The 25,484-nt window shown below is 37.7% G+C and overlaps 2 protein-coding genes across 3 annotated transcripts in view; both read right to left on the bottom strand.

The window, feature by feature from the left end:
* Positions 1-25,484, bottom strand: part of LOC143735426 (uncharacterized) — a 71,610-nt gene that overhangs the window by 6,779 nt on the left and 39,347 nt on the right. Inside the window, exons 1-2 of one of the 2 annotated variants that reach the window (XM_077225579.1) lie at positions 6,112-6,208; positions 5,823-5,927 (exon numbers count right to left, since the gene is read on the bottom strand). The exons of the other annotated variant lie outside the window; for it this stretch is intronic. The gene's annotated coding sequence lies outside the window, so the exon portion shown is untranslated. Of the gene's footprint in view, positions 1-5,822; positions 5,928-6,111; positions 6,209-25,484 lie in introns of those variants that run through there. 2 annotated transcript variants of the gene reach the window in all.
* LOC143735442 (uncharacterized) lies at positions 9,956-13,588 on the bottom strand. The gene is made up of 2 exons (XM_077225600.1): positions 13,279-13,588; positions 9,956-12,656 (listed from the first exon to the last, which is right to left on the bottom strand). Exons 1-2 carry the CDS (start codon positions 13,406-13,408, stop codon positions 11,665-11,667), a joined length of 1,122 nt encoding a protein of 373 aa, XP_077081715.1. The 5' UTR covers positions 13,409-13,588; the 3' UTR covers positions 9,956-11,664.

The raw sequence follows: 25,484 nt of genomic DNA, 5'->3' as shown, positions 1-25,484 counted from the left end.
TTCGTTACGGTGAAATCACAAAATAAAATGCACACAAACGTGTCCCTGCTTGATATAGACTGTTATAGACGATTGATAAGACGTTTTGATGAGAGAGAAAAAAAACTTTTTGCTAAAAAGGCTTAGCCTTCCCCTGGCCACGGACTTGAGACAATATACAATTCGAGTGAAATTTTCTCCCTCAAAAGCAGCCTGACTGCTTCTACTAGTTGCTTTTATAAAGAAATGCTGCACATAATTGCTGGTCTAGGATCAGTTTCCTCCACTCCATAACCAAATGATAAGCGCGACTGGGCTGGCTCAGCTGTGGTCTGTGGAAAACGACGTAAACTGCATGCGTAGAGATAATTCATGCGCGTGATGATTCATTTTATGCAGGATTTATGCTTTTTTTTTCGATAAACAATTTTTAAATAAATTAAAGCAATATAATTTATAAATTGCGATGTTTTTATTAAATTGTGATCACTTTAAATACAAATTCATTCATTTGCACGTTGTGTCCGAGCCCGGCCCGGCCCGACAAATTAACTGTAATTATGAGCCCGAGCCCGATTTAAACCCGACGATTTTTTAAAACGTGGGTCGTTATAACTGACGTTCTCAACTACTTTCTATGTTACTTTCCCCCGCCCGCAACATTAATGTTTTATCCCGCTCCTGCCCACAAATAGACTTTTTTTCTGTACCTCCAAAATACAAATACTACTTGTCGCCATCATACACATCAGACATCAGCATAAATGCTCCTGATAAATTTGTTACTAAAGCATTAACTTTAAAGCTTGTTATTGCTTATTAAAGCACACATATAGTTGTTCTTGTTGCTTTTCTGCAACAGATGAATAAAAATGCATTAGTTTTTATATGTTTTATTCATAAATATTTCTAGTTTGAGGGAGTCCCGCGATTCGCGAATCGTTTTATTCTCCCGCAAACCGCACAGGATAGTGACGGGAAATATCGTCAGTTCGGGTCAAGTTCAGGCTCGGGCAGAGAATCTAGCAGCTAAGCTCTAATTGAGAGTGACATAACCACAAAACTAAACAACGAGGGCATCATCAACGCATGATGCCATGTCTAAACGCAGGATTTTGCTGCATTAGGAAAGGCAATGTTTATTTGTATTGGCTGCCAGGCATACAGTATTGCTTGTTTTTTTGCTCAAATTAACAGTTTGTAAACGTATAGTTGCGCTAATAACAAGTGGGTTAACGGGAGCGTTTATACTGGGACGCTTAAGTTGTTGCTAGGCGACGTTGGTTAAAACTACATGGTTAGGAAATCTATTTAAATGCAGGGGAAGCGCACATCTTAGCCTTACCCTGGAGTTGGTTCACCCTCCGCCTATGCCGACTCTCCCGATTGCCCCCGATATGCATTATTCAACCTTGAAATTATGGAATATCCGTTCTACAGTCCGTAGCCGTCGTGTGATCTTTCCCGTATGAGAAATTTAACGTAATGCTAGGGTGAGCGAGCACGCAAAATCAAACGACCAATCAAAATTCGACTTTGTCTAACAGACTGTCCTTAATTAAAATATTATTAATTTAGCTTAATATTCACAAAAACAAGAAAATGTGAAAATGTAATTGGCAAATGTGATTTTTAAATAGCATATTTTATCAGTAAAATCTCGTTTACATTCATGGTGATCTGAGGGGGCGGGAGAGTCCCGTTGAGGGGGCGTCGCCCCCTCACGCCCCCCCGTGGCGCCGGCCCTGGTTAAATTTCTCATACGGGAAAGATCACACGACGGCTACGGACTGTAGAACGGATATTCCATAATTTCAAGGTTGAATAATGCATATCGGGGGCAATCGGGAGAGTCGGCATAGGCGGAGGGTGAACCAACTCCAGGGTAAGGCTAAGATGTGCGCTTCCCCTGCATTTAAATAGATTTCCTAACCATGTAGTTTTAACCAACGTCGCCTAGCAACAACTTAAACGTCCCAGTATAAACGCTCCCGTTAACTCATTTGTTATTAGCGCAACTATACGTTTACAAACTGTTAATTTGAGCAAAAAAGCAAGCAGTACTGTATGTCTGGCAGCCAATATAAACATTGCCTTACCTATAATGCAGCAAAATTCTGCGTTTAGACCATAGAGGTACGGGTCAAGTTCGGGCTCGAGCAGAGAATCTATAGCTCTAATTGAGAGTGACATAACCACAAAACTAAACAACGCGAGGGCATCATCACCGTAACGAATAGAGTCTCCCCGCAACAGCTTGAAGTGCGCGTCCGTGTGAAAGCTGCGCGAGCCACAAGACAACACTGTATCCGCTTCACTGATCGCAGCGGCAACGAGCACTTTGATCACTTGATTTAAAAAGCAACACATTTCAGCGCCTAACGACTCTAATTTGACAAACGAACAAAAATGAATCCTCTGCTAGTTAACTGGAGATATTTTATTAATTTGTATTCATACATCCGTGCCGGGAAGATGTTTTAAAAAGTGGTGGGGAGAAGATCGACCCTGGCAAAAATTGGTGACGTACGTTAATGTGAACGCCCCCTCTCGGTATTTCAGACGCCCCCTCATCAGCACTCGGCTGGCGCCGGCTCTGCGTACAGGAGTCGTACAGTAATCATGCGAGAGTCTGTTATATTGATGCACAAACAACAACGCTCTTGATCACTGATCGCATGCTGGGGGGGATCGAAAGATTGCATCTTTCAACAACAAAAAAATATATATTATAAATATTTTAAATGACACAAAACAACAAAAAGTGTGGTAGGTAATACATCTGATTTTATATACTGCTTTAGTAAAAAAAAAAAATCTGGGCTCTGGGTCATGTGACAAGTGACAGGCTAAGTCCAGCGATTCTCAGCTAGCATGTAATAGAGTTGTATTATCTGGTCGGACTCTTAACACGTTACACCAAAATATAGACAGGGAGATTTACGGCCAAGCTCTCACCTGAGACCATTATCGATGCAAATGCAGGACGCAAAAAACGAAAATTACTGTTGCACTAGTCTAGACAATGTCTAGGTCTGTAAGGCTACGTTCACACTGCAGGCTGAAACGACCCAATTCCGATTTTTTTCGTATTTCGTATTTATTCATTTAGCTGACGCTTTTATCCAAAGCGACTTACAATTGCTATATATTTCAGAGGTCGCACGCCTCTGGAGCAACTAGGGGTTAAGTGTCTTGCTCAGGGACACATTGGTGTCTCACAGTGGATTCGAACCCGGGTCTCTCACGCCAAAGGCATGTGTCTTATCCACTGCGCCATCACCACCCCACCACCCTTTTTGCCCCTATGCGACCTGTATCTGATCTTTTCATGACCGTCTGAACGACACAGATCCGATCTTTTCAAATGCGACCCAGGCCACTTGGGTATGTGGTCCAAATCCGATATGTATCCGATCTTTTGAAATGCGACTTCAATCTGAACGGCCAGGTCGCATGTATCCGACCCGCACGTCATTGATATGCGACAAACGTCATAATTCTGTGTTGAAGTAGGCGGGAATGAGAAGATAAACAACAACTGGCGGACGATGCTGAGACCATAGACATCATATAGATATATATGTGTGTGGGAAGCGAGGTTTCTGATTTAATTAATATTTGGACGTCGTTGACCGTTGAGTACTCTTCTGCGCATGCGGGTCACTTCTGGATCATTTCACATTCACGTTCTCGTTCACACAGTAGATCACAAAAGGTCGCATTTAATGGGAAATGTGAACGGCCTTGCAAAAAAATCGGATTCTTTCAAAAAATGGGAATTGAGCATTAAGCCCCTGCAGTGTGAACGAGGCCTAAGTTTTATTTCTAAAACTTCTGACAAATAACTGCTTAAGCTGGAGAAACTCAACACACTGCTTTCAATATGCTGTTCAATATGTTTCAAAAGTGAAGAGTATTGTGTGGCTTCATTTTTACCGTGTCTCAAAATGTTTTAAATGTTTCATGGAATAGGCTAAAACAAAATGCGAAATATAACTTGTTTTTTAATTGCTCTGATTGCCACAATGTGTTTAAATGTGGAGAATATTGTGTCACTGTTAATTTTTCCCATGTCTCAAAATGTTTTAAATGTTTCATGAAGTAGGCTCCAACAAAATGCGAAATATAACTTTGACACAATGTGTTTCAAAAGTGGAGAGTATTGTGTGACTGTTCATTTTTCCCTCTCAAAATGTTTTAAATGTTTCATGAAGTACAACAACATGCGAAATATAACTTGTTTTTTAATCACTCTCATTGCCACAATGTGTTTTGAAAAAAGGAAAGAAAAACTTTAAAAATCTTTTCGTTTTGGTTGAAGAAAATATTTTAACAGTGCAAAAGTGGTCCACATTTCATTGATCCTAATTGTGTTCAAACGAAGATGCGATGCGAAGTTAAGTGGCTGTTTATGCGAAGTTCTACCTGTCTACAAAAAAATTGTATAGTTGTACTGCTTTTTCTTGGGTTAAAAATAAATGTGTTTATTTAGCATGTTTGTTTTGTCCATATGTGGTAGTGCTGAGTTCCCCAACTGATAGGCCATGCAGGTCCCAGCTGCTACAATGATTTATTTTAATTTTTTTGCCACCCGGGTCATTCCTGGTATGCGGTGACTTTTCCTGTCCCAATGATTTATTTACTCATATTTTCTCTAAAATGAGTCACATATTTATAGTAAATGGCTTAAATTGTAGATTTAAGTATTCTTTACCATTTAAACAGAGATAATAGACATTAAAAATACTATTTTGTATTTTACACAATTTTAATTGATGTATGCATTCAATTATATCATGTCCTCAGTGCACAGTAATCAACTTCTGCAAGAAATATAAACCATGAAATGACAAAAACGTCAAAATATTTTTTTATTATGTTATAGACTAGGCTAAATTGCCGCTAATCATACATATAAATCATGTGAAAATATAGGTCTTTTTCTTAAAATTTTCTTCAATTACTGCATCCCTGAAGTCATCTTCCACCCTGTTAGTATGTACTTTTTTGCCTTCCAAATCCGACTGCAATTTCATTGAGACCATTTTCAAGAAGTGACTTCATTTCTTTTACCTGCTGGAATTCAACTGTACAAACTGAAGTAAGCTTCAACTCTCACTCCTAACTTTTTTTTTAGTTTTTGAAATGTTATCCTGCTTGTCCCACCCTTAAAGGTCTAAAAGTTATATTCATCTGTAGAAGGTTAACTAGCTTAATGTTGATCACTCAAAGAGCTATGGCTAACTTAGCTCAGAATTTTCCACCCTGTTAGATTCCACCCTGTTAGTTCTATAAACCTAACCAGGTGGAATGTGAAACATATTCTAATCATCAAAAATTGTTTTGCTTGTTTCAAGAAGAAAAAAAATCTAAGATGGCATAAGGGACATATACTATCCAAGAAAAGCTCATTATTGTTTAACATTTACATTATTAACATGTTGTGATAACTATGTATATGTGCCTATCAGGGTGGAATATTTTCATGGACAGTGTCTGAACAAACTACCCATAATTATTATTATAGAGTCCCTGAGCTTGACCAATATGTATTCCTTATAGTTAAACATGTCACTATTTTGGTAGAATGCTAAAAACATAAAAATCATGTTCTTTTTTTTTTTTTCAACACTTATGAAGCCAAAATGTCACCGCATACCAGGAATGACCCACCCCCCTGGCTCGAATGTCAAACTCCGCCGGTAATGGCATTAGTTTTATCGAAGTATTGCGTTTAGAAGGACAAGCTTTTTCGAAATATTGCCAAAATTCCATTATAATCTCATTATGAGGGTGCATGTAAACGTATGCAAAAAACTGATTGAATTATAATAAGTTACCTCAGAAGATTCGAAGTGAGCGTGTCGTTGAGCACTAGTGGTGACGTCTTCTTCTTCTCTTCTGTTGACAGACCAGCTTTAGCTGTATGCTATTACCGCCACCCACTGAAAAAAAAGTTTATTAACCTAATTATTTGAGTAACTTCATCTGTATTAGTCTCACTCTCAACCCAAAAGTAACACCAAGCATATTTTATTTGTTTTTAATTTTGGTTTCGTATTTTGTTTGTTTTTAATTTCTGGACAGTTTCGTATTTTGCTTGTTTATATAATATATTGTATTGCTTGCCTTAAACTGTCGAAGCCAGTGACCAGTTTTCGCACGTACCGCTTTCTGGAAACCACTTTAAAAAGACGAAAACTAAAACAGTCGCACCGACGTCATCAACTGACGCCATGCGCGTGCACGCGAGGAGAGTCAGATTCTGGCCTGGCAGGGAATCGATTTTCGGCAAAATAGCCTACCTGTCTAATGACAGAAAAAAAACAATATTAGCTGGTCAAAAACTTTGTACCTTCATATACGCTTAATTTTGGTAAAATGTAAATAATATAATAACACATGCATGCACATATCATATATAGCAACAATATCAACTTTGACAAAATTAAGTGTTTTACTGTTTTAAAAATAGGCCTAATATTTACATCTCCTGAAAAACAGCAGTTTTGATGAGTATTCCAACCGACAGTGAAACATTAGGCATGGGGTTGGGGGGCCCACAATTTTATTTTGCCTATTTCACAACTTGAGGTAAATTGTGAGGCCTGACAGATCCAGATTGTTTAAAGACACATATGACAGAATATCTCAAAGCTCAAATAGACAGCACTAGTAACAGACTCCTCATTAAACCTCAGTAATTTGTGGGGAGAAAAATAGGGGGAACTAGGCGTATGAATTATTAAGCACACAACAGCTTTAGAAATTAACATGGAAGCTCAAAAAAACAATCTTGGTGCTTTCGCTAAAATTATGAGATTGTTTTTGATGCAAGTAGAATCAGCAACCAATACAAACTATAACAAAGTAATTGATAAAATAATCAATTATTTAAATCAATGAATTGGTGAAGCAACTATAAATATCAGATGAAATATCATAGAGGCCCACTACAGATCTTGAAGATTAAATTACCGGTAAACTGGTTAGGATATTTGAAAGTGAGCTTTTATTGCTCAATGTTATTAGGTGACATTTGGTGAGAACACAGCAACACGTTTGAAAGTGTTCTGAACATGAACTTTGATTTCAAGACAGCTGTTTTTAGAATGAAGAATTAGAGATACTAACTGAGTGACTCTTCACACAGTGATGTCAGTGTAAAAAAACAAAAAAAAAAAATTTTTTTTTTAATTTATAAATACATGACCTGGTCACTTAGTTTTCACATTTTCCTGGATAAATAAACATTACATAAGAGAGACTAAATACAATTTTGTTTTGTATTTTTACACTGTGTAATGTTTTTTTTTTTTTTTTTAATTAAAACCAAGTATACATTTCATAGTGTTTTTATGCATTTTTGGCCTGGCCCGTACCAGATAATGTATCAAATATATCCTGAACTTCGTCTCCTGCGTAGTGTAGGACCATTGCCCTTTTCCTCATGTCATCTTTGATGTTCATGGGCAGTAGAAAATAGATTTTTTCCATCTGACACCAACAGAGCTGTGATCATTGTGAACAATAAATTGAGGAAAAGCAGGTAATATCTGGCTTGCCACATTTTACTCGTCACCAGTATAATGCTCTTATCATAAACACATTTCATAGTACAAAAAGTACAAGGGCGACTTGCTACTTCTGGTGATATTCTAAAGTGCGTATATGATGGACACTTTACTATCCCATGAGGCCATGGGACAGGATTTATGAATGGAGGTGAAAAGACATAACTGACGGATGTTGTCCTATAGCATCTTTATCTGATGGTGTTGGACAGTTTGTTTATGTTAGTCAAGTCAAGTATATTTATAGCGCTTTTCGCAATATAGATTGCATCAAAGCAGGTTCACAGCATCAATCAAAACAACATAACAATGTTCGTTTCTTAGTGGAAAATCATCCACGTTTGGTAGAGCTGATCAATGGTATTAATGATTGATTAATTAAATTGAATGTCCCCAACTGAGCAAGCCAAAGGCAACAGTGGCAAGGAACTGAAAAACTCCATCAAGTGACCTAATGGAGAAAAAAAAAATACCTTGGGAGAACCCAGGGTCAGTCGGGGGCCAGTTCTCCTCTGGCGTTTATGAACTAGAGACCAGATTTACAGTAACTGAAGATAAAAATGTATATGAATGTTTCTAAACAGTCTTTAAACGCGAACCTCTGATAAGCGCTGATGGCGTTCACATGCGCACTAAGAATTGATTCTATAGTTATGTGCGCTTGAATATATGTGCGCAGGTTTGTAATTCCCTACAAAATTACAAACCTGCGAATTACAAACTAGTCCACCAAGGTCCAATCAAAATGTAACAAACTTCTGTCCACTGTTCCAGACAGGAGGGGCACAAACATTAAACTAGGCCCTGGAATGTGCTGTTCACTACAAAAGAAAAAAATAATTAGCAAAGATAAATGTCAAGAGAAATAGTGAAATATGAAATAAAAAAAATTCTGCGGGATATTTTGAGCTGAAATTTAACAAACACACTCTGGGGACATCAGAGACTTATTTTACTTCTTGTGAAAAGGTCATTATAACAGATTTATACACCTTTATACATAAATTTATAACCCTTTAAACAAATTGTATGATTTCTAAATACTATATGAAGCACAGTGAGTGAACAGCTCAACTTACCCCAGAAGACTCGACGCTGAGAGACTCAGAGCGATAAGTGTGTGACGTATGTGGTGACGTCTCCTTCTGTTCTGTTTATTGGCGCTAAAAAAGACTTCCACCCACAGCCTTAGATGAAATCAACTGCAAATAAAAGAACACAATAAATCTCTAAATATATCAGCCAGGGACGATTAAACGATTACAAGAGCAGCATTACCAGTTGCACTTAATACAAACCAGTTTGACATTATTTATTTTATGCGTTTTCCATCTTTTCTATGCATGGAATAGTTCATGAATAGACATGCATAGACTGGATACATGCACCGGGACCATGTTGGTGGAAAAGTGGTAAGAGAGTTCAAAGACACCTTTTGTAGATGAAACACGTGAAATGTCGTTGACTCCAACCCCGGGAGCACAGGAACAAAGGAAAACCCTCTGGGACCACCAGTCAACATGAAAAAACTACAAACATGGCAGAAGAAACGAAGTATAACAAAAATCCATGTATACACACAGACAGCATTTGAAAGTTTGCTTGCTAAAGATTTGCGTAACCTTGAGGAATTGTATATTCACTTACAATAGATTTGAAAGGGATTAGGGAATGCAAAGTTTAGAGAGGCGACCTGAAGTGTTACACATTTATCAAATGTTTAATTTAGTATAAACTGATAAAGTTTATTAGGCTGATTTTCAGATGATTATTGAGTCTCCAGCAAGAGTATCCTTTCCTGCTAGCTCTATTGTATTTTAAATTAATCAGATCACTGAGATTCTCACCTTTCAGCCTAGATGTTGAATCGTTAGGTTGATTGGATTAACTGTAGGGGAGACTTTCACCTTTTGTCTTTAATGGCTCTGGGATGGCTTTTGGAACCAGAGTTCCTAGCCACTATCAGCATTTGAATAGTTTATGCTGATTCAATTGGATGGGTAGTGCCCTCAGAGTAGGGTGTGTTCCTACTTCATTTGCATGCTTTGTTCAGAGTCTCCGCCTGTATGTAAATCCCTCCCCCTTGGGAATGTATATTTTAGTTACAATGTAAAATGTTTAGTTAGACTCGTGACTAGCTTGAAGACCACAGCAACGAACAAGCTTGTGTGCTCAATAAAGAATCCTGCTTAAGATACTGCCCGAGTCTCCTGGTCTTCGCTTCTGAGTTTCTACACTTGAGAAGAAAATAAGTTCACTATAGACCAAAAGTGCTAGTTTCTTGGAGGAATGCAAAACTTTGCAAGCAAAAGCAAAATATAGACTTTCCTATATTTATAGTAATAAGTTCAGTCAATGATTACTTGAACAAATAAAAACTAAATAAAAGTGAAAACGAATGAGATATTTCACTTTATTGACTTAAAAGGTGTCCAAATCAAGAAGAGAAGGAGACAATCAAAGAAGCATCCAGTTACAAAGCAACACAATCGTTTCTCTTACATAGGCACTTGGTAAAGATATATCAAAAGTCGTAGAGAAACTAGATATTCTTAACACAACAATGAAGAACAATTTAATAAAAAATCTCAAGAGACATTTGCTGTGGCAAATAAACAAACAATTCTGAATAAGAGACACATTTTCAATCAATGATTATTATAATGGTTTATTTCTTGCAAGAAAGGCTCAAAGTCACACAGTCAGTCAGGAGAATGTGAGAGTGTGTGCGCCGAGGGGAGGCTCTCTCCCTCTTTATATATCTGCTACATAAGCCCCTTTCACACAGAGATTCCGGAAAATACACGGATAATGTGATCCGGCATTTGTCCCGGGATTGTTTCATTTCGGTTCATTCACACTGCCAGTGATTTGCCGGGATCTGTGAGTGCGTTCACACACATCCCTTTAATGTCCCGTAAAGCCGCGTGACGTCAGGATGAGACGTGTAACGTACGCGTTGAAAACATGTTCACGCGCGTACCGTTCCACAAAGCTGGCGAAAGATCTCAGCTTCAGCGCGGATAGTGAGGAGCTCCTGTCTCTGCTTCATTCCAGTTTGCAGACATTTTTTCATTCTTTCTTTGTTGATGCAGACACAAACTTTCTTCTAAGAGCAAAAGAGTCTCGCGATGGCACATGCGTCATCACTATGACACCCCTTACGGCATTGGTCCTGGCTTTTGTTCACACAGGGCGCGTTCCGGGACTGATCCCGGCAATGTTACTAGGTCCTCAACCCGGCATCAATGCCGGTATCAATCCCGGGTCGTGTTTGCGTTCACACAGAAGGCGTTCTGGCAATTTGCCGGGATCATCGCGCTGTGTGTGAAAGGGGCTATAGATAACACAGGCCAGAGCCCAGGCTCCTAGCCAATTTAACCTTTCTCTGCCTTATTAGGAAAGTACATGACTTATTATAGGTAAATTTAATTCATTAATATGAATAAAAGAATGAATAAAAAAACAATTTCCATGACACGTCCATTTCCCGGAGTACATTTGAACACACAAACATTTTGTGCTTGTAAAAACTCTATTTTTTCATAAAAGAGTTTAAAAAATATAACATAATAAAAAAGGAGCACTTGTGGAAATAACGAAGAATGGAAAATGGCTCAGATCACCATAACATTGTGTTACATTTGAATCTATAATGTCATTAATCAATCATAGTAAATCATAGTTCTTGTTCAGATCCAGAACTTTTGAGCAGGGAAGCCAATTCATTTTTTTCACATTTGTTTCACAAATGTCTTTCACACTGGTATGTGTTTTCTGGTGTACTTTAAAAGCGCACAGTCGTGTAAAACTTTTTTCACAAGCAGAACACGTGTAAGGCTTCCCCTTTGTATCGACTTTCTTGTGCTTCTTTCTTTCTCCAGAAGGAGAACACAGATGTTATTTTTTCAAAGCTCGAACACTTCTGAAACTCTTCCTGCACTGAGAGCATGTGTGCGGCTTCTCTCCGGTGTGGATTTTCAGGTGATCATTAAAGGTGGTATCAGCGATTTCAGGCCCAAAAATAAATGATCACATTCATCTAAGCAGTAAACAACCTTTAAGGAGTCTTTTTTGTGTTCAGCTTTTTTTCTGGTGCTGCCTCAGATCACCCTCTGTAAAATTGCTTTTTCCACAAACTATCCTTCTCACCGATGTGTCTCATCTGGTGTGATTTTAAACAATTTAGCCATGAAAATCCCTTTCCACACAAAGAACACACGTGAGGCTTCTCTCCGGTGTGGATTTTCATATGATAAATAAGCTTTGATTTAATTGTGAAACTCTTCCCGCATTGATCACATGTGTGCGGATTTTCTCCAGTGTGAATTTTCAGGTGATCTTTAAGCTTTCCTTTTATTGTGAAACTCTTTCCGCACTGATCACATGTGTGCGGTTTCTCTCCAGTGTGGATCTGCATGTGATATTTAAGACTTTGTTTGTATGGGAAGCTTTTTCCACACTGATCACATGTGAAAGGCTTCTCTCCAGTGTGGATTTTCAGGTGATATTTAAGGTATCCTTGTGAAAAACTCTTCCCACATTGATCACATGTGTGCAGCTTCTCTCCAGTGTGGATTTTCAGGTGATTTTTAAGGTTTCCTTTTCGTGTAAAACTCTTCCCGCACTGATCACATCGGTGCGGTTTCTCTCCAGTGTGGATCTTCATGTGATCTTTAAGACTTTGTTTGTAAGGGAAGCTTTTTCCACACTGATCACATGTGAAAGGCTTCTCTCCAGTGTGGATTTTCAGGTGATCTTTAAGGTTTCCTTTTTGTGTAAAACTCTTCCCACACTGATCACATGTGTGCGGCTTCTCTCCAGTGTGGATCTTCATGTGATCTTTAAGACTATGTTTGTATGGGAAGCTTTTTCCACACTGAGAGCAAGTGAAAGGCTTCTCTCCAGTGTGGATTTTCATGTGATTTTTAAGACTTTGTTTGTATGGGTAGCTTTTTCCACACTGAGAGCAAGTGAAATTTTTGTTGGCTCTTCTCAGTACTAGTTTACTTCCAGTCGGTGAGCAACTCAAAGTTTTTTCTTCTGTTTTGACATGATGTTCCTCCTCCGCTTCATCCAGTTCCTCACTCTTCTTAATCTCTAAAAAGTTAAAAAGTTTTTATTTTCAGTAAATCATCAAATATTTTTGTTTAAACATTTGCTCTAATTTAGTGTAACCAATTATCTCAAAATAAATGTTAATAATCAATCATAACTTGTTATAATTAATTAATAGCTGGGACTGGGAGGATTTATGACTTTGTCAAGTGTGTAGACATGGGCCTTGCCATTTGTTCATACTGGCCCGGGGCCATCGGGCGTTCTTATTGGCGAGCGCTGAAAATAATGCTATAGTGTAATATTCTGTATCAATATTTTATTCAATGAGAAGAACAGAATAGTCGCAACAATTTCTTGTTGAATTACTATTTTTGACAACACTGACATTTTGATTTCTCTGACTTTATACTTTAGTACATTTTTATAAAACGAAAAAACCAAAAAAAATTATCTTCGCCTCTTTGGCCTAAATGTCTGCCATCCTTTTTTATTTTATATTTTGTGAATTTGTAAGGATTTTTAAAATAGGGACATTAGTTATGCTGAAATGCTCAGTCACTTGCAAAATAGTAAAAACAATATGCAAAAAAGAAGAAGCTAAAGTTTTATAACTTTAAAGTTTCACAGCATCATTAATGAAGAATCAAGAATAAACACCAACCTATCTGGTCCTCTGTATCTTCAAGCTTCACTCTGAGGGGTTCTTCATCAGGATCACTCCTGTTCTCACTGTAATCTTCAATAAACTCCAACTTTACAGGTTTCTCACTGTAATCTTCAATAAACTCCATTTTTAAAGGTTTCTTATCTTCCTGCTGGTCTGAATGTATCTCTTCACTTGTAAATAGTGATCGTTTAAAACTGATTCGTGAATTTTCAAATTCTTTGCAAATCTTTTGTTTTGAATCATCTGTTGTTCAGCGCGTCTCCTCTTCTTCTGTTTTTGCCGGTTTGTGAAATCAAACTTAAAGAGTGCCGTTCCGCCACCCGCTGGTCTGGAGTGTGAAGAGCACATACAGATAAATGAGGGGATAATAAAGAGAGGACAAGTGTGAGAGAGAAAATGAGTAAACAGATCAAATGCTTTTATGTTCTTCCTGTTATATTTTTAAAATATATACATATTTAACAAATATAACAGGAAAATTAAAGAATTTGGTCTGTTTTCTCTTTTTTTTTCAGACATTTGTCACAGGTAGCCTACTTTTGTTGGGGTTTGGTTTGTTTCAAAAGATTTACAAGCCATTTATAAAAAAATAATAATTCCGAATTGTCATTTTAAGTACATCAAAAGAACATCAAATACACACATTTCTATATTAGACTTCCGTTTTTTGTTTTTTTTAATATAGCTTTCTAAATCTTTCCAAAACATTCTTGAGTAAATACAGTGAAAAAAAGTTTATACATGTTAATAAAACATTTGTATATGTGAAAGGAATGGTATTTGTCTTTCATTGGCCTGAATTGTGTTGAATACAAAACAGCCCATACAACTTAATAAACTAACATAAATTATACAAAAAATGAAGTGTGGTCTAAGTTAATTATGGAGTGTGGGCTCCCCCCAGAAACATAAATCAGGACAGATATAGTTTCAGAGCAGCTTTACAGTGATAAAAGGAAAAGTATGAATTTCAACTGTTGTTCTGAAGTCACAATCAGTGTTGATGCAAAGCTGGTTGATAGCATAACTGCAATAAAGTAAAAGCCTAGTTAACAATTACTTGTTTACAAGTAGGATATGTATTTTTATATTATTTAAGCACATATAAAACCTTATCAATTTGATATAATTTTACACATTTTTCTTATAGTGAAAATGTTACCTTTTGTACTTGCATGTTTTGGTTATTGTTGCCTAAATACAACAATTAAGGCAGTCAGTATCATAAGATGTAATGAATAAAAAAATAAAAAATAGTACAATGACAAAGATGTGATTCTAATAAAAATGATTAGTGCAAATGATGCCATAATGGTCAACTCACCATAGACTGCATTTAAACGTTTGTATTTGGTCTCTCCGCTGGCAATTGTTAGTTGATAAAGTCCAGTGTCATTGGTTCTGGTGTTTGTGATGGTCAGAGATACAGTTTGATCCAGTTTCAGTCTGTCTCTGAATTTCAGCATGTTGAGATGGTTTGTGAGTCTGTTAAATTCAGCTATTATTGTGCTCCCAAACATTCACTGTATCAACAAATGTTTCAGTAACATCACTTTTTAGAGTGACAGAATCTCCCTCCATCACTGACACTGACTTCACTGCATCTCACATCTACAAACAGAAACATGTTTGTTTTTAAACTAAGATAATTATGATGATAAGTAATAACCAAAATACAATTTAAATCTGTATTATGCAGACGTTTTCATCTATAGCGTGAATGCGGAATGATTTGCAGTACATAAATCAAAACTTTAAATTAAGATCTTAAAAGAGATGAATAACAATGAAAGTGCAGGATCAGTGGTGATGTTTCTTCGGTTTCATGCGGAAACAGAAGTGAAACACAATAGTTGTGGATTAGGTTGATTTAACTGTTCAGTGGACCATGCAGTCATTGTTAGACTAAATAAAACACCTTTGATGGCTTGACTTTCTGCGGGATGAATAAAGTGCATTATTGATATCTTATGTAATCATAACCTAATTGTTATTTATTATTAATGATATATCTATATAGATAACATTTTCTTTTCGTTTGCCCTGTTTTATCAGCAATGCCACATTTTTAATTCTTTAAGTGAACTTTTTGCTGTATGGTGGTCCATTGTTCCAATAGATCCATTGTTTTGCATTTCAACCTTAAACCTGAAAACAAGACACATGTGTTGTACCTCAAGCGTTTGTAACCCTATAGAGGTTTCGTAAGTATGCCGGATGCCTAAGCGGCTTCCTGAGTGCACATTCGCACACTGAACCCAAAATAAACAATTTCATACAAAATAAAGAGTCTGTGAAAGTTTTGGTGTTTGCGTGTGTTCTTCAAAGTATGTAAGTTTGTGCCAATACCCGGGTAGATTCATGTATATTCTTATCTGTATGTAAATGAAGGCACAGGATGATGGTCCGTTCAATCACTTCTGCGGTTGGCTCCACTGACCGCCAGGTCCAGATTCAGATGATCTATCCTTCTAAAAAAACAATCGGAGGTATCTTTAGGAGCTCACAAAGTTGTGCGATTTATCTCTCTCTTACAGCTTTCAACCACTCTTTGATGCGTTCTGACAATGTCTTCACCGGAAGAAAGGTGTGTTTTTTTTTTTTCAAAACTCCCGGGAGTGTACGCACCACCTTCTGGCGGATTAGAGGGTTTGCACTTCAGTAAGCTTCTGTGGGTTACACCTTGTTTATCCACCTCTTTCCTACACCCCATGAAGCTTTATGGGTGTAACTTCCTTACTTCCCTGTAACTTTAAACAAACAGGGAAAGGCTCCATCTATTAATGGAATAATACGCTGTAAAAAAAAAAAGCTGGGTACAAAGAGATTACATTATTCTATCCTTCAACCATCGAACATTTTATTATTTTTTTTTATTTACCTTTATTTAACCTGGAGGTCCCATTGAGATTCAGAATCTCTTTTACAAGAGAGACCTAGCCAAGGTAGCAGCCAAATCACAAAAAATGCAATAAATACCAAAATACATTTTCATGATAAAAGTACAAAAAAAAAAAAACACAATGAGACTAAGAAAAACAAGAACATGTCTCCATCACAACACAACACAACACATTAAAAGAACATTTAAAACTGTAAAACATAAACTAAGTTCTTTCAACAGACCATGGATTACTACAAATGCTTGATTCTTTCCACAGCAATTATGCCTTAAGAAAGAGAACTCGCACTGCGTCCTGAGACTCTAATGGGGAACGCTTCAGCGTGACTGGTATCTGAAGCAACTGTCAAATCTTGGCAATTGTATTGGTCAGCGACAGCCCATGATATCATACTAGTGTGACCAATAATTAAAAGGGATTTAGAGAACATGTCATCATCATCGTCTTTTCGTCTTCAGGAACTGTTTGTGTTTGAAGCAATCTGTCGATCAGGTAAAATAATGTCTGAGGAACGTTTTAAGTAGTGTGCCGACCCGTTTCTGACACCCGGAGACACACATGACTGTTGCGTTTATTGTCTGGGCGAAGAGCACGGTTCTCGAGGGTGCGTTTTTTTTTTTTTTTTCACTGTGGGCATTTCCCTTTGGCTGGGAAAACTCTGACGAACGTCTGGCAAATTTGAGATTTGCTTTGCTAGTCCGTCTGGCGAAGAGCCCATTCAAGTCCATTTGCATTTTTTCCAAATCAAGCCACCAATCAAAAACGTAGAGGTGGGCTTTACACGATGACGATTGTTCTGATGGTTTTAGGTCCATCCAATTGTGCCCAGAGGCATTTTAGCGAAGTCCGTTGGTGACGCCGCTTTGCATGGGCTGTGACTGAACCTTCCCCAGACCCACTCTCAGTTACAGCTGGTGTCAACCAGGCTACTATTCCCTTTAAGGATGCTCCGCTTTCGTTTGTCCATCTTCACAAGGGAAGAGAGACAAACATCTGTGCCCAGCGGCTCGGGTCCCATTTACGTTGAGGTGGAGAAAAGATTCAGGCCGTGGGGATCACAGATGGAGCAGGATGAAGAGTTTGAGAGAGGAGTTAATTAATATCTGACGAGAGTGGTCTGCTGGATGAGGATAATGAATCTAATGCATTCTCTGACAGTGCTCTACTGGCACCATGCCAGAAAGCTAAGGAGATGGTCGTTGATGGCAAAGAAGACGAGTCAACTGAGCCCTCGCGGTCGTCCTGTCCCACGTATGAAGAGCTGTTGGGGGTTATGGAGCACGCTTCAGACTGACTCAACTGTTGGGGACAAGCTAGGAAAGAGACCGTTTGTGGCAGGTTAGACACGGTCTAACGGTTTCTTCCATAACCGTCCAGATCCAGTGAGCCTTCCATTCCTTTCCGACCTCCACGCTGAGGGAAGAACCTGTATTCAGCCTACATCCACCGACATATGCATGCAAACTTCAAGGGGGAGCATGAGCATGGATACATGGCGATGCCAGAATCGATTTGGGAGGGCATCGACTCTAAATGCTCCGGCCCTGCCTACAACAGCAGGGCATACAGGGCAGCGATCAGGCTGGCGCGTCATGCACACTATGGCAGTGCTTAAAGCTTTCCTGGCTGACCTGCTGAAAGACTTAGATCCACCTTGGTGTCTTTCTTCTGATGGAGGCATTGATGGAGTCTTGATTATCTGTCTGTTGTAGCCTATACTGTAATTTGACACTGAGCTGCCAAATTATTTTTGTTACAGTGGTATGAATTGATCTCACTAGAGTTCATTGGGCAGGAAAGTGGTCTGTGCAGGTTTTGTGTCACCTGAGGCCAAAGTTTGATTTTGACAGAAGTGAATAATTTTTTACTGAAATATTTTATTTTGACTTGGACGTTTGAGGTTTGTTCAAGCCGGTGTGTAGTTACGAAATTGTCTATATCGTTGTGAGAAAATGGTGAACTGTTTCATGAATTCTGTTAGCAATTGAGAAAAACTGTACAAGAAACTTGCAATTCTGACTTTTTTACTCATAACTAAGATAAAATGTTTTTTTTTTAATTAAATTATTTTATTTTTATTCAGTGGCCCAAACAAGCTTTCACATATTTCCTAAACAACATTACTGTTTAAGTTATGCTTTTTTTCTCCAGACAGTTGGTGAGATAAATGAAATAAGAGATTTCCAAATTTAGCCTAATTTACACAATGTTTACATCTGTGCTGTTAATAAAAACAGTACAGTCATGTCGAAGGTTACAGTAATGTCCAGCTAACATGAAGTAACTCTTTTGGACCACAATTTCTGCCACAATGAAGAGCTCATGGTTACGTTAATTAAAACTATTTAATTTTCACAATTTTTTTCATTTACATTCTGAACAGTATGCTGTATCTGTCTCAGACAGTGTTTTCGTTTGAAACTGAGGTTACTAGTGTGTTTTGTTTTCAGATTAAGCAAGCTACAGTTATATATCTCTATAACTGTTAATTTATGTTCTGCAGGAGTAGTTGGTGCAGAAACAGATGAGGCAATGTCAGTGATGGAGGGAGATTCTGTTACTCTACACACTAATCTTACTGAAGTACGGAATGATGATACCATACTGTGGCTGTTTGGACCTAAAGACTCTGTCTTATCTCAAATAACAAGAAAAAGTGACCTGACTTTATATTTTGTCACCGATGATGTGAGATTCAGAGGCAGATTAGAGGTGGATCAAAAGACTGGATCTCTCACCATCGGAAACACCATGAATCACACACTCTGAACAATTTAAACTCTCCATCTCTAGAGAAAAGACTACCATAAAGATATTTACTGTTACTGTCTTTGGTGAGTATCTCGCAAATATCTTTTCTATGTAAAGACGGGAGACTGCAAACTGTAAAAGCAGTATTCAAATATTCCAGCTATGATCTGATTTTTTCCTAGGTGTGGTTGGTGAAACAGATGGAGTGAAGTCAGTGTCAGTGAAGGAGGGAAAGTCTGTCACTCTAAAGACTGATCCCAGCAAACATTTGGACGTTTTATGACCGTTGAAAAGACGTCCGTCCGACACGTCCCATCATGGTTGAAAAATAGTTCCAAAATGGAAGTTGAACGGACGTCTTCGACGTCATCTGACCGTGAATTCCACGTCTCTTCTGCGCGACGCGTCCCTGGACGTCTAAATGCGTCATCATCTTTGTGTTTAAATGTGTTGCTGCATAATTTAAGTGTACAGTATATATAATCCTGCATATAAAATAATCACACCTATTGTGTAACATCGTGAAAGGCAATGAAGTATTGAGGTTTACACGACAAAGGTGCTAAAAAGGTCCAAAATTGGTCCAGTCAGACCTGACCGTCAATAAAACGTTTTAATCACGTGTATCACAAACAAGAACACATTATTTGTGGACATAAGCAAAAAAGCAGAATGTTCTGATTTAGAACAACATTTTATTTATATTGAACAGACAATTTCTCTTAATTATTTTACATGTTTAACATTTGTTAACCAAACTAAATAAAATACAACAAATACAAAATAATCAGTTATTATTTAAAGGGATAGTTCACCCAAAAATGAAAATTCTGTAATTTACTCACCCTCATGTTCCAAACCTGTATGAGTTTCTTTCTTCTGCTGAACACAAAAGACATTTTGAAGAATGTTTGTAACCAAGCAAACAGAGCAACCATGGACTCCCATTATTGAAGGAAAAATTATGGTAGTTAATGGGAAGCGACATTTCCTTGGTTACAAACATTCTTCAAAATGTCTTTGTGTTTAGCATAACATAGAAAGGTAAACAGGTTTGAAACATGAGGTTGAGTAAATGACCATTTTCATTTTTGGGTGAACTATCCCTTAAACACATTGGCTCATTTTTTATATCCACCGCCCCTCTTCCTGGAGCGTGTTTAAGGTGTTCTGGCATTGCTGCATTGATTGCACAATCGGTAGCATTTGGGCTCCACCTCTTCACAGCATCTAAGGGAAAAGAATATATTTATTTTTAAAATAAAAATAAATTAATTTGAGGTAAAATGACATGGACTTATTTTAAAATTATTTGTATGGTCTACAGCTAAATTTAAAAAAACATGGAACAAGATGAATGAAACATTAGAAAAAGTTAATCAACATGCATTAGATTTGATTTTAGTGTATAAAAGATGTTCTGCTTTACATTAGTGTTCTGCTTTGTGTTCTGCTTTATGAGTTGGGGGACGGGGGAACAGCATGTGTCCCCTGCCTCTTAAATATCACTGTGGTTCCCTTGAGAAAGACCCTTAACTAGGTGTGTAACTGTGAGAAAGTGAACAGGACATTTCTGATAAAGACAGGTGGGCTGTGATGTCCCCTGAATAGATGAAGGGTACCAAATAAAATACATCAATATATTTATATTGATGTATTGATAAATATGTATTTATTAATGTATTTATAAATATAAAGATGCATTTATAAATATATAAAATATATTTATTTTAAATCAGATACTGAAAACATACATGTTCAAATCCAGCTAAACATTTCATTCTATTTCAGATAAATGACTTTCTGAAAGAAACTCTCAAAATACTACATTAATAAGTTACAGTAAGAACTTTGACTGTATCATTAAACATACTTTATATTATGATATACCGTTGTATAAGTTCAAAGTAACTTTTAGCCTACTAGCTAATTTTAGCCAAACTCAGTAAATTTCAGTTGACTGTTGTGGCAAAAATTCATCTCAAACAAACATCACTGCGTAAGAGACACTCAGAGTCAAATTATATAAAATAGAAGTATTTATTCTTGCAAGAATAGGAGCAGTCTAATACACAGTTGTTACCATGTGCAGAAGAGTGACACACCCCCAGACAGACTGAACTAGCTTTTATCTTAGTTTCAAGGCCTTCTTCCCCCCAGAGCCTTCCTCCCAGTAGTTTTCCATAGACGTCACTAGTTGGCCCACTAAGCTCCCCTGCACCAAATGGCCTTCTGACATCTAGGTCAGAGGTCCTTGTTCGTCTGTTCTCTGGAGTGTCTCCCCCTTCTGCCTCCCCAGGTACATAAACAGAATCTTCTCTCACTACAAGTGAGAGACACACATGTGACATTATTTGAATCATCTATATTTTACTAAAGATCAATGAATATCATTAAAATTGCCACCACAACTCCTCACTTTTTATCATTATGATTACCCATAATCACAATAATAAACAATAAGACAAATTTTAAGTCATATCATCACACTTATACTCTTCATCTCTGGTTTTCACTGACCACTCTCTTAAACATTTGTGAAATAACATTTGGAAAAGTAAAAAGCTTAGGCTGTTTTTGTGGGGATAGTCCCTTAAGTATTAGCAAGCAAGTAAAGACTTTATCTGCGGCCGGGCTGAATGAATAAGCACTGTTATTGCACTCCCGACCTAGGTCGGACCCTCAGTCACCTCAGTATAAACAAGAAATAGTGTATAGTTTAAGTAGGAAACACATCAATTTAACACCCTGGTTATCATTACACATCTTGAAACCCACATGGCATTTCAACAGGCTAAGAAATACGAAGAAATAAAAGTAGAATAAAATCCCTCATTTCGACCCCTCTCCTTGTACGTCAACACATAGCGGATAACCACAGCTTTTAACCTTCTGTTCATATCAAAAACATTCATAGAAATAAAGAAAAAGAAAAGGAAACATACACTTTAACACATGTCACAGTAGCTCCCACTACTTGTATCATCATATTTTGTTCATCCAATTGAACAGACTCCCAGCTTTAACCAGTCTCTGTACTGAGCTGGAAACACACTATAATGCATGGTAAACATAACAATATTGATAATCCTATCGCTGAAATTGGTAGTACAGTACCCCCAACCCCCCAAAGATTAACCAATCTTATCCATTTACCATCAGTCCACGCCCATTTCCATACATCGCCTCCATTTTCCTAACCATATTTTCTTAACTTTTAACTCGATTCAGCCAATGGTTTTACTTAGTAAGCTCTATTTAACACCATATTTAATAAAATCTATCCAGAAAAGGTTTTATATTTTTTTATCCATTCTTTTAACCAATGTAGTTGTTCAAAATTAACTCTAATATTTCCATTACGGACACAATCAATATATTTTCTACATTTACAATCAAATCAATACCTAGTTTGATTCAATCAAACAAAATCATCACAAAAACAGATTCTTCTGTTAAACTTAAACCATCAGTTGTGTTGATCATCTCGTTCGCCCCACGGACGTTCCGTGTTCTTTTACCTTTAACTTTTAATTCAAACATGCTGTGGTTCTACTTAATAAGCTTCAACAATTATCCCTATAATTTACATTAATTAATAGATCTTCTCTTCCCAAAAACATTTTCCTTAAATATTTCCTAATAAATAAGTAACCAATCAAATCTTTTGATCTAGTGTATATCAATACTAAGCCCTATTTTGATTTAATCGAATCAAATCCTCAAAATAATCACAAAACCACATTCTTAAACCATTAGTTGGTTCACATCCTCCTCCAGGCGTGTTGATCATCTCGTTCGCCCCATGGACTATGGGATGGTTGTGGCCTGTTGGTGTAGGTGAGAGGCTTGGACCCAGGTGTCACACTCTCCAACCATTTTCTGATCCTTATAAGGTTTTCCCTTAAATCACGACCGCACCCCCACTGGAGTGAACTGTCACCTGTGAATGGAGACCTTAAGTATTTTGTTAGTGACCGCTTGACCGCTCCCCTTTGGTGTGACCTGTGGAATCAACAACCTGAAACATTATCTCCGGATAATTTCTTGCTCACTTAATAGCACTCGGGGTCCTTTTACCCTGAAAAACACTCAACCCCTGTCCTCATGTCCACACAATATTTATACATTTGGAACAGAATTAGTTCTGTTTGATCCAATCCTTCCTGACATTCTGTAAAAGGAAAATTTTAAGTTATGCGCTGCGCAGGTGTAGCACCTTTCTGCCACACTAATAACCCAGGCCAGGACAGTTAGCCAAATTCATCCATAACCATTATTTTGGTGGGCACATTTTGCCCTGTCTCCCAATCCTGCATGCTCTCTGTAAAGAGAAACAGATTTCGAGGTTATTGTCAGATAGTAAAGTACGTAGTTTCTTTTGTCTACTGTTCTCCCGTGGCCTTCGATGCCCTGGCGTTTCCTGTTGAAACAATCTTTGTTATTGGTGTGTGCGGCACACTCACAGACATCCATTTTGTTAGGCAGAAAAAAATGGCTTCTTTCAGGGCTTTTATCAAATTACCCCTAGTGTTCTCCCAACATTTATTCAGCAAATGTGAACCCCTTAATAAACCATATTTGGCAATTGTTATACCATCTCCCTCTTGATGCACGACACAACTCGAGCATCAATTTAACATAACATTTAACATAGTGTTTTTTTATAAAGTTTGCCATCAACACTAACCCAAACGTTGTCCTTCAGACAAATTTCCTCCAGACATCTTTCTCTGCCTCTGAAACAAAAATATTACATTCTTCACTTAAAGCCACAATCTCATCTTCTTATCGAAGTATTTGAAAGGCAACGGCCCTCAGTCTCACAGCGTATTCTGCTTTTCAGGCCTGTTGTTTGGTCTCTCAAGTCAGTCATCTACAAACATTTCCAAAGTCATCAATTTTCCCTATCATTTCAGGTCGTGCTGTGCAGACTTGGTCAATGTCAGTCAATCATTTCTCCCCCTTTGTTCACAATAATCATAAATGTGAGGGGCTCTCTTGATAATTTCATGTTGACTTAGCCAATATGTCACTTTGTTGTTTCCCTCAAATCTACAACATTTTCATTTATCTCAGCCCATGCCAGATGGTGATCTACAACTACACAATTCCAATTTACTGATCTTCAAATCTACATTATGTATGACAAAAATATTACTACCAGACAGAGCTTGATGGCCAATCAACTTAAAGCTTGTCCCATGTTCTGTATTGTCTCTTCATCAGAATTATCAGCTTCTTTAAAAATTGTCATTTGCCTTAACCCATCTGTAATGATAAACTCATTCCAGAGGTTAATGACGCAATATACACACCATTCAGGCGGAATATTAGTGCCCCAAACTAATACATACAAGACATAAAGTGCTGTCACCATCACACACACACTCATACTAGACACACATATGTTAACTGCTCATTCTCAATGTTCACTTTTCTTTATATTATTGCTAAAAGATTTAAATTTTAAATAAGATTTTAAACTTCCCAATTTCCTGTAGCTTCTACCTAATTTTACATGGTATCTTAACCACTTTCAAAGCACGTCTGTTCATTATTCATTTGATTTTTAGACAAGTCAGCTGGGTTGTTTTGTTTCATTATGATTATTTTGCTTCAGCTTGCTCTAGCAGGCAGATAACAGAAAGACAGACACAGTTACCATCCCTTCCTCCAACTCAGGCAGTCTCTCTCACTATAACAAATATTTTTTCCACCAGCCTCCTAAGGCTGTAACTTAGACAAAATTTGTATTCATTACAATAACCTTTGACCATTCACCTTTGTCATCCAGACTTTCCTTAAATCAAAAGCTGTCTTCATCTTTAGCCACCACCATGTCTAACGACCTTCAAGAGTTAAAACTATGTCATAGACCTATTAGTTCAAAATCAACACTATGATTTTTCCTTGCCCATAAGGCAAACCAGTACATAAAAAGTTTTGCTACTGTCTCCACAACAACTAATGGGAATCACTTCATGGCCTCAGCTGGCTCTTGAAAGCCCACTCCTGTTAGCCCTTTATCTATAATCTCCATCAGGGTGTTTTCCCCTGGCATATTTGCAGACGCTTGTCACAATAAAAAAACAAGCCATACAACTAATGCGGTTTCTTCCGGCGAGTGATATATATAGAGGAGCTTTGCTTTATTGGGGAGACATGCCGTGACTCGTCACCGCGTCATCTCCCCTTAACGGCATAAGTACGCTGCTGGCCTCACAGCTCCTGCTCAACCCTCATACCTGTCTCACATAACACACCTCCATTCAGGAGATGCCCAATGACTTTACGTGATCCACTCTGGCTTAGGTTGCCCCCTGTCTGGCCAAAGAAGGTCTTACCCGTCATCGAGATGGTCACTCGTGCCCACTGGTGACCGCTCTTTCCAATCACACAATCAGTTCTCTTCAACAGACCTCAGCTGTTTTCTGGAGCTTAGGAAAGGCACGTTCAAGAGTCACCAGAGCCATTCCGATTGCCTAATAGTGTTCACAGGGAGACAGGTTAATAACAACAGTATTTAATCACTTAAATCCATTA

Source organism: Siphateles boraxobius, unplaced genomic scaffold, assembly GCF_051911475.1.
Source record: "Siphateles boraxobius isolate OS27281-9 unplaced genomic scaffold, OSU_SipBor_1 13, whole genome shotgun sequence".
Classification (NCBI taxonomy): Eukaryota; Metazoa; Chordata; class Actinopteri; order Cypriniformes; family Leuciscidae; genus Siphateles; species Siphateles boraxobius.
This window is presented reverse-complemented; position numbering and strand designations above follow the sequence as displayed.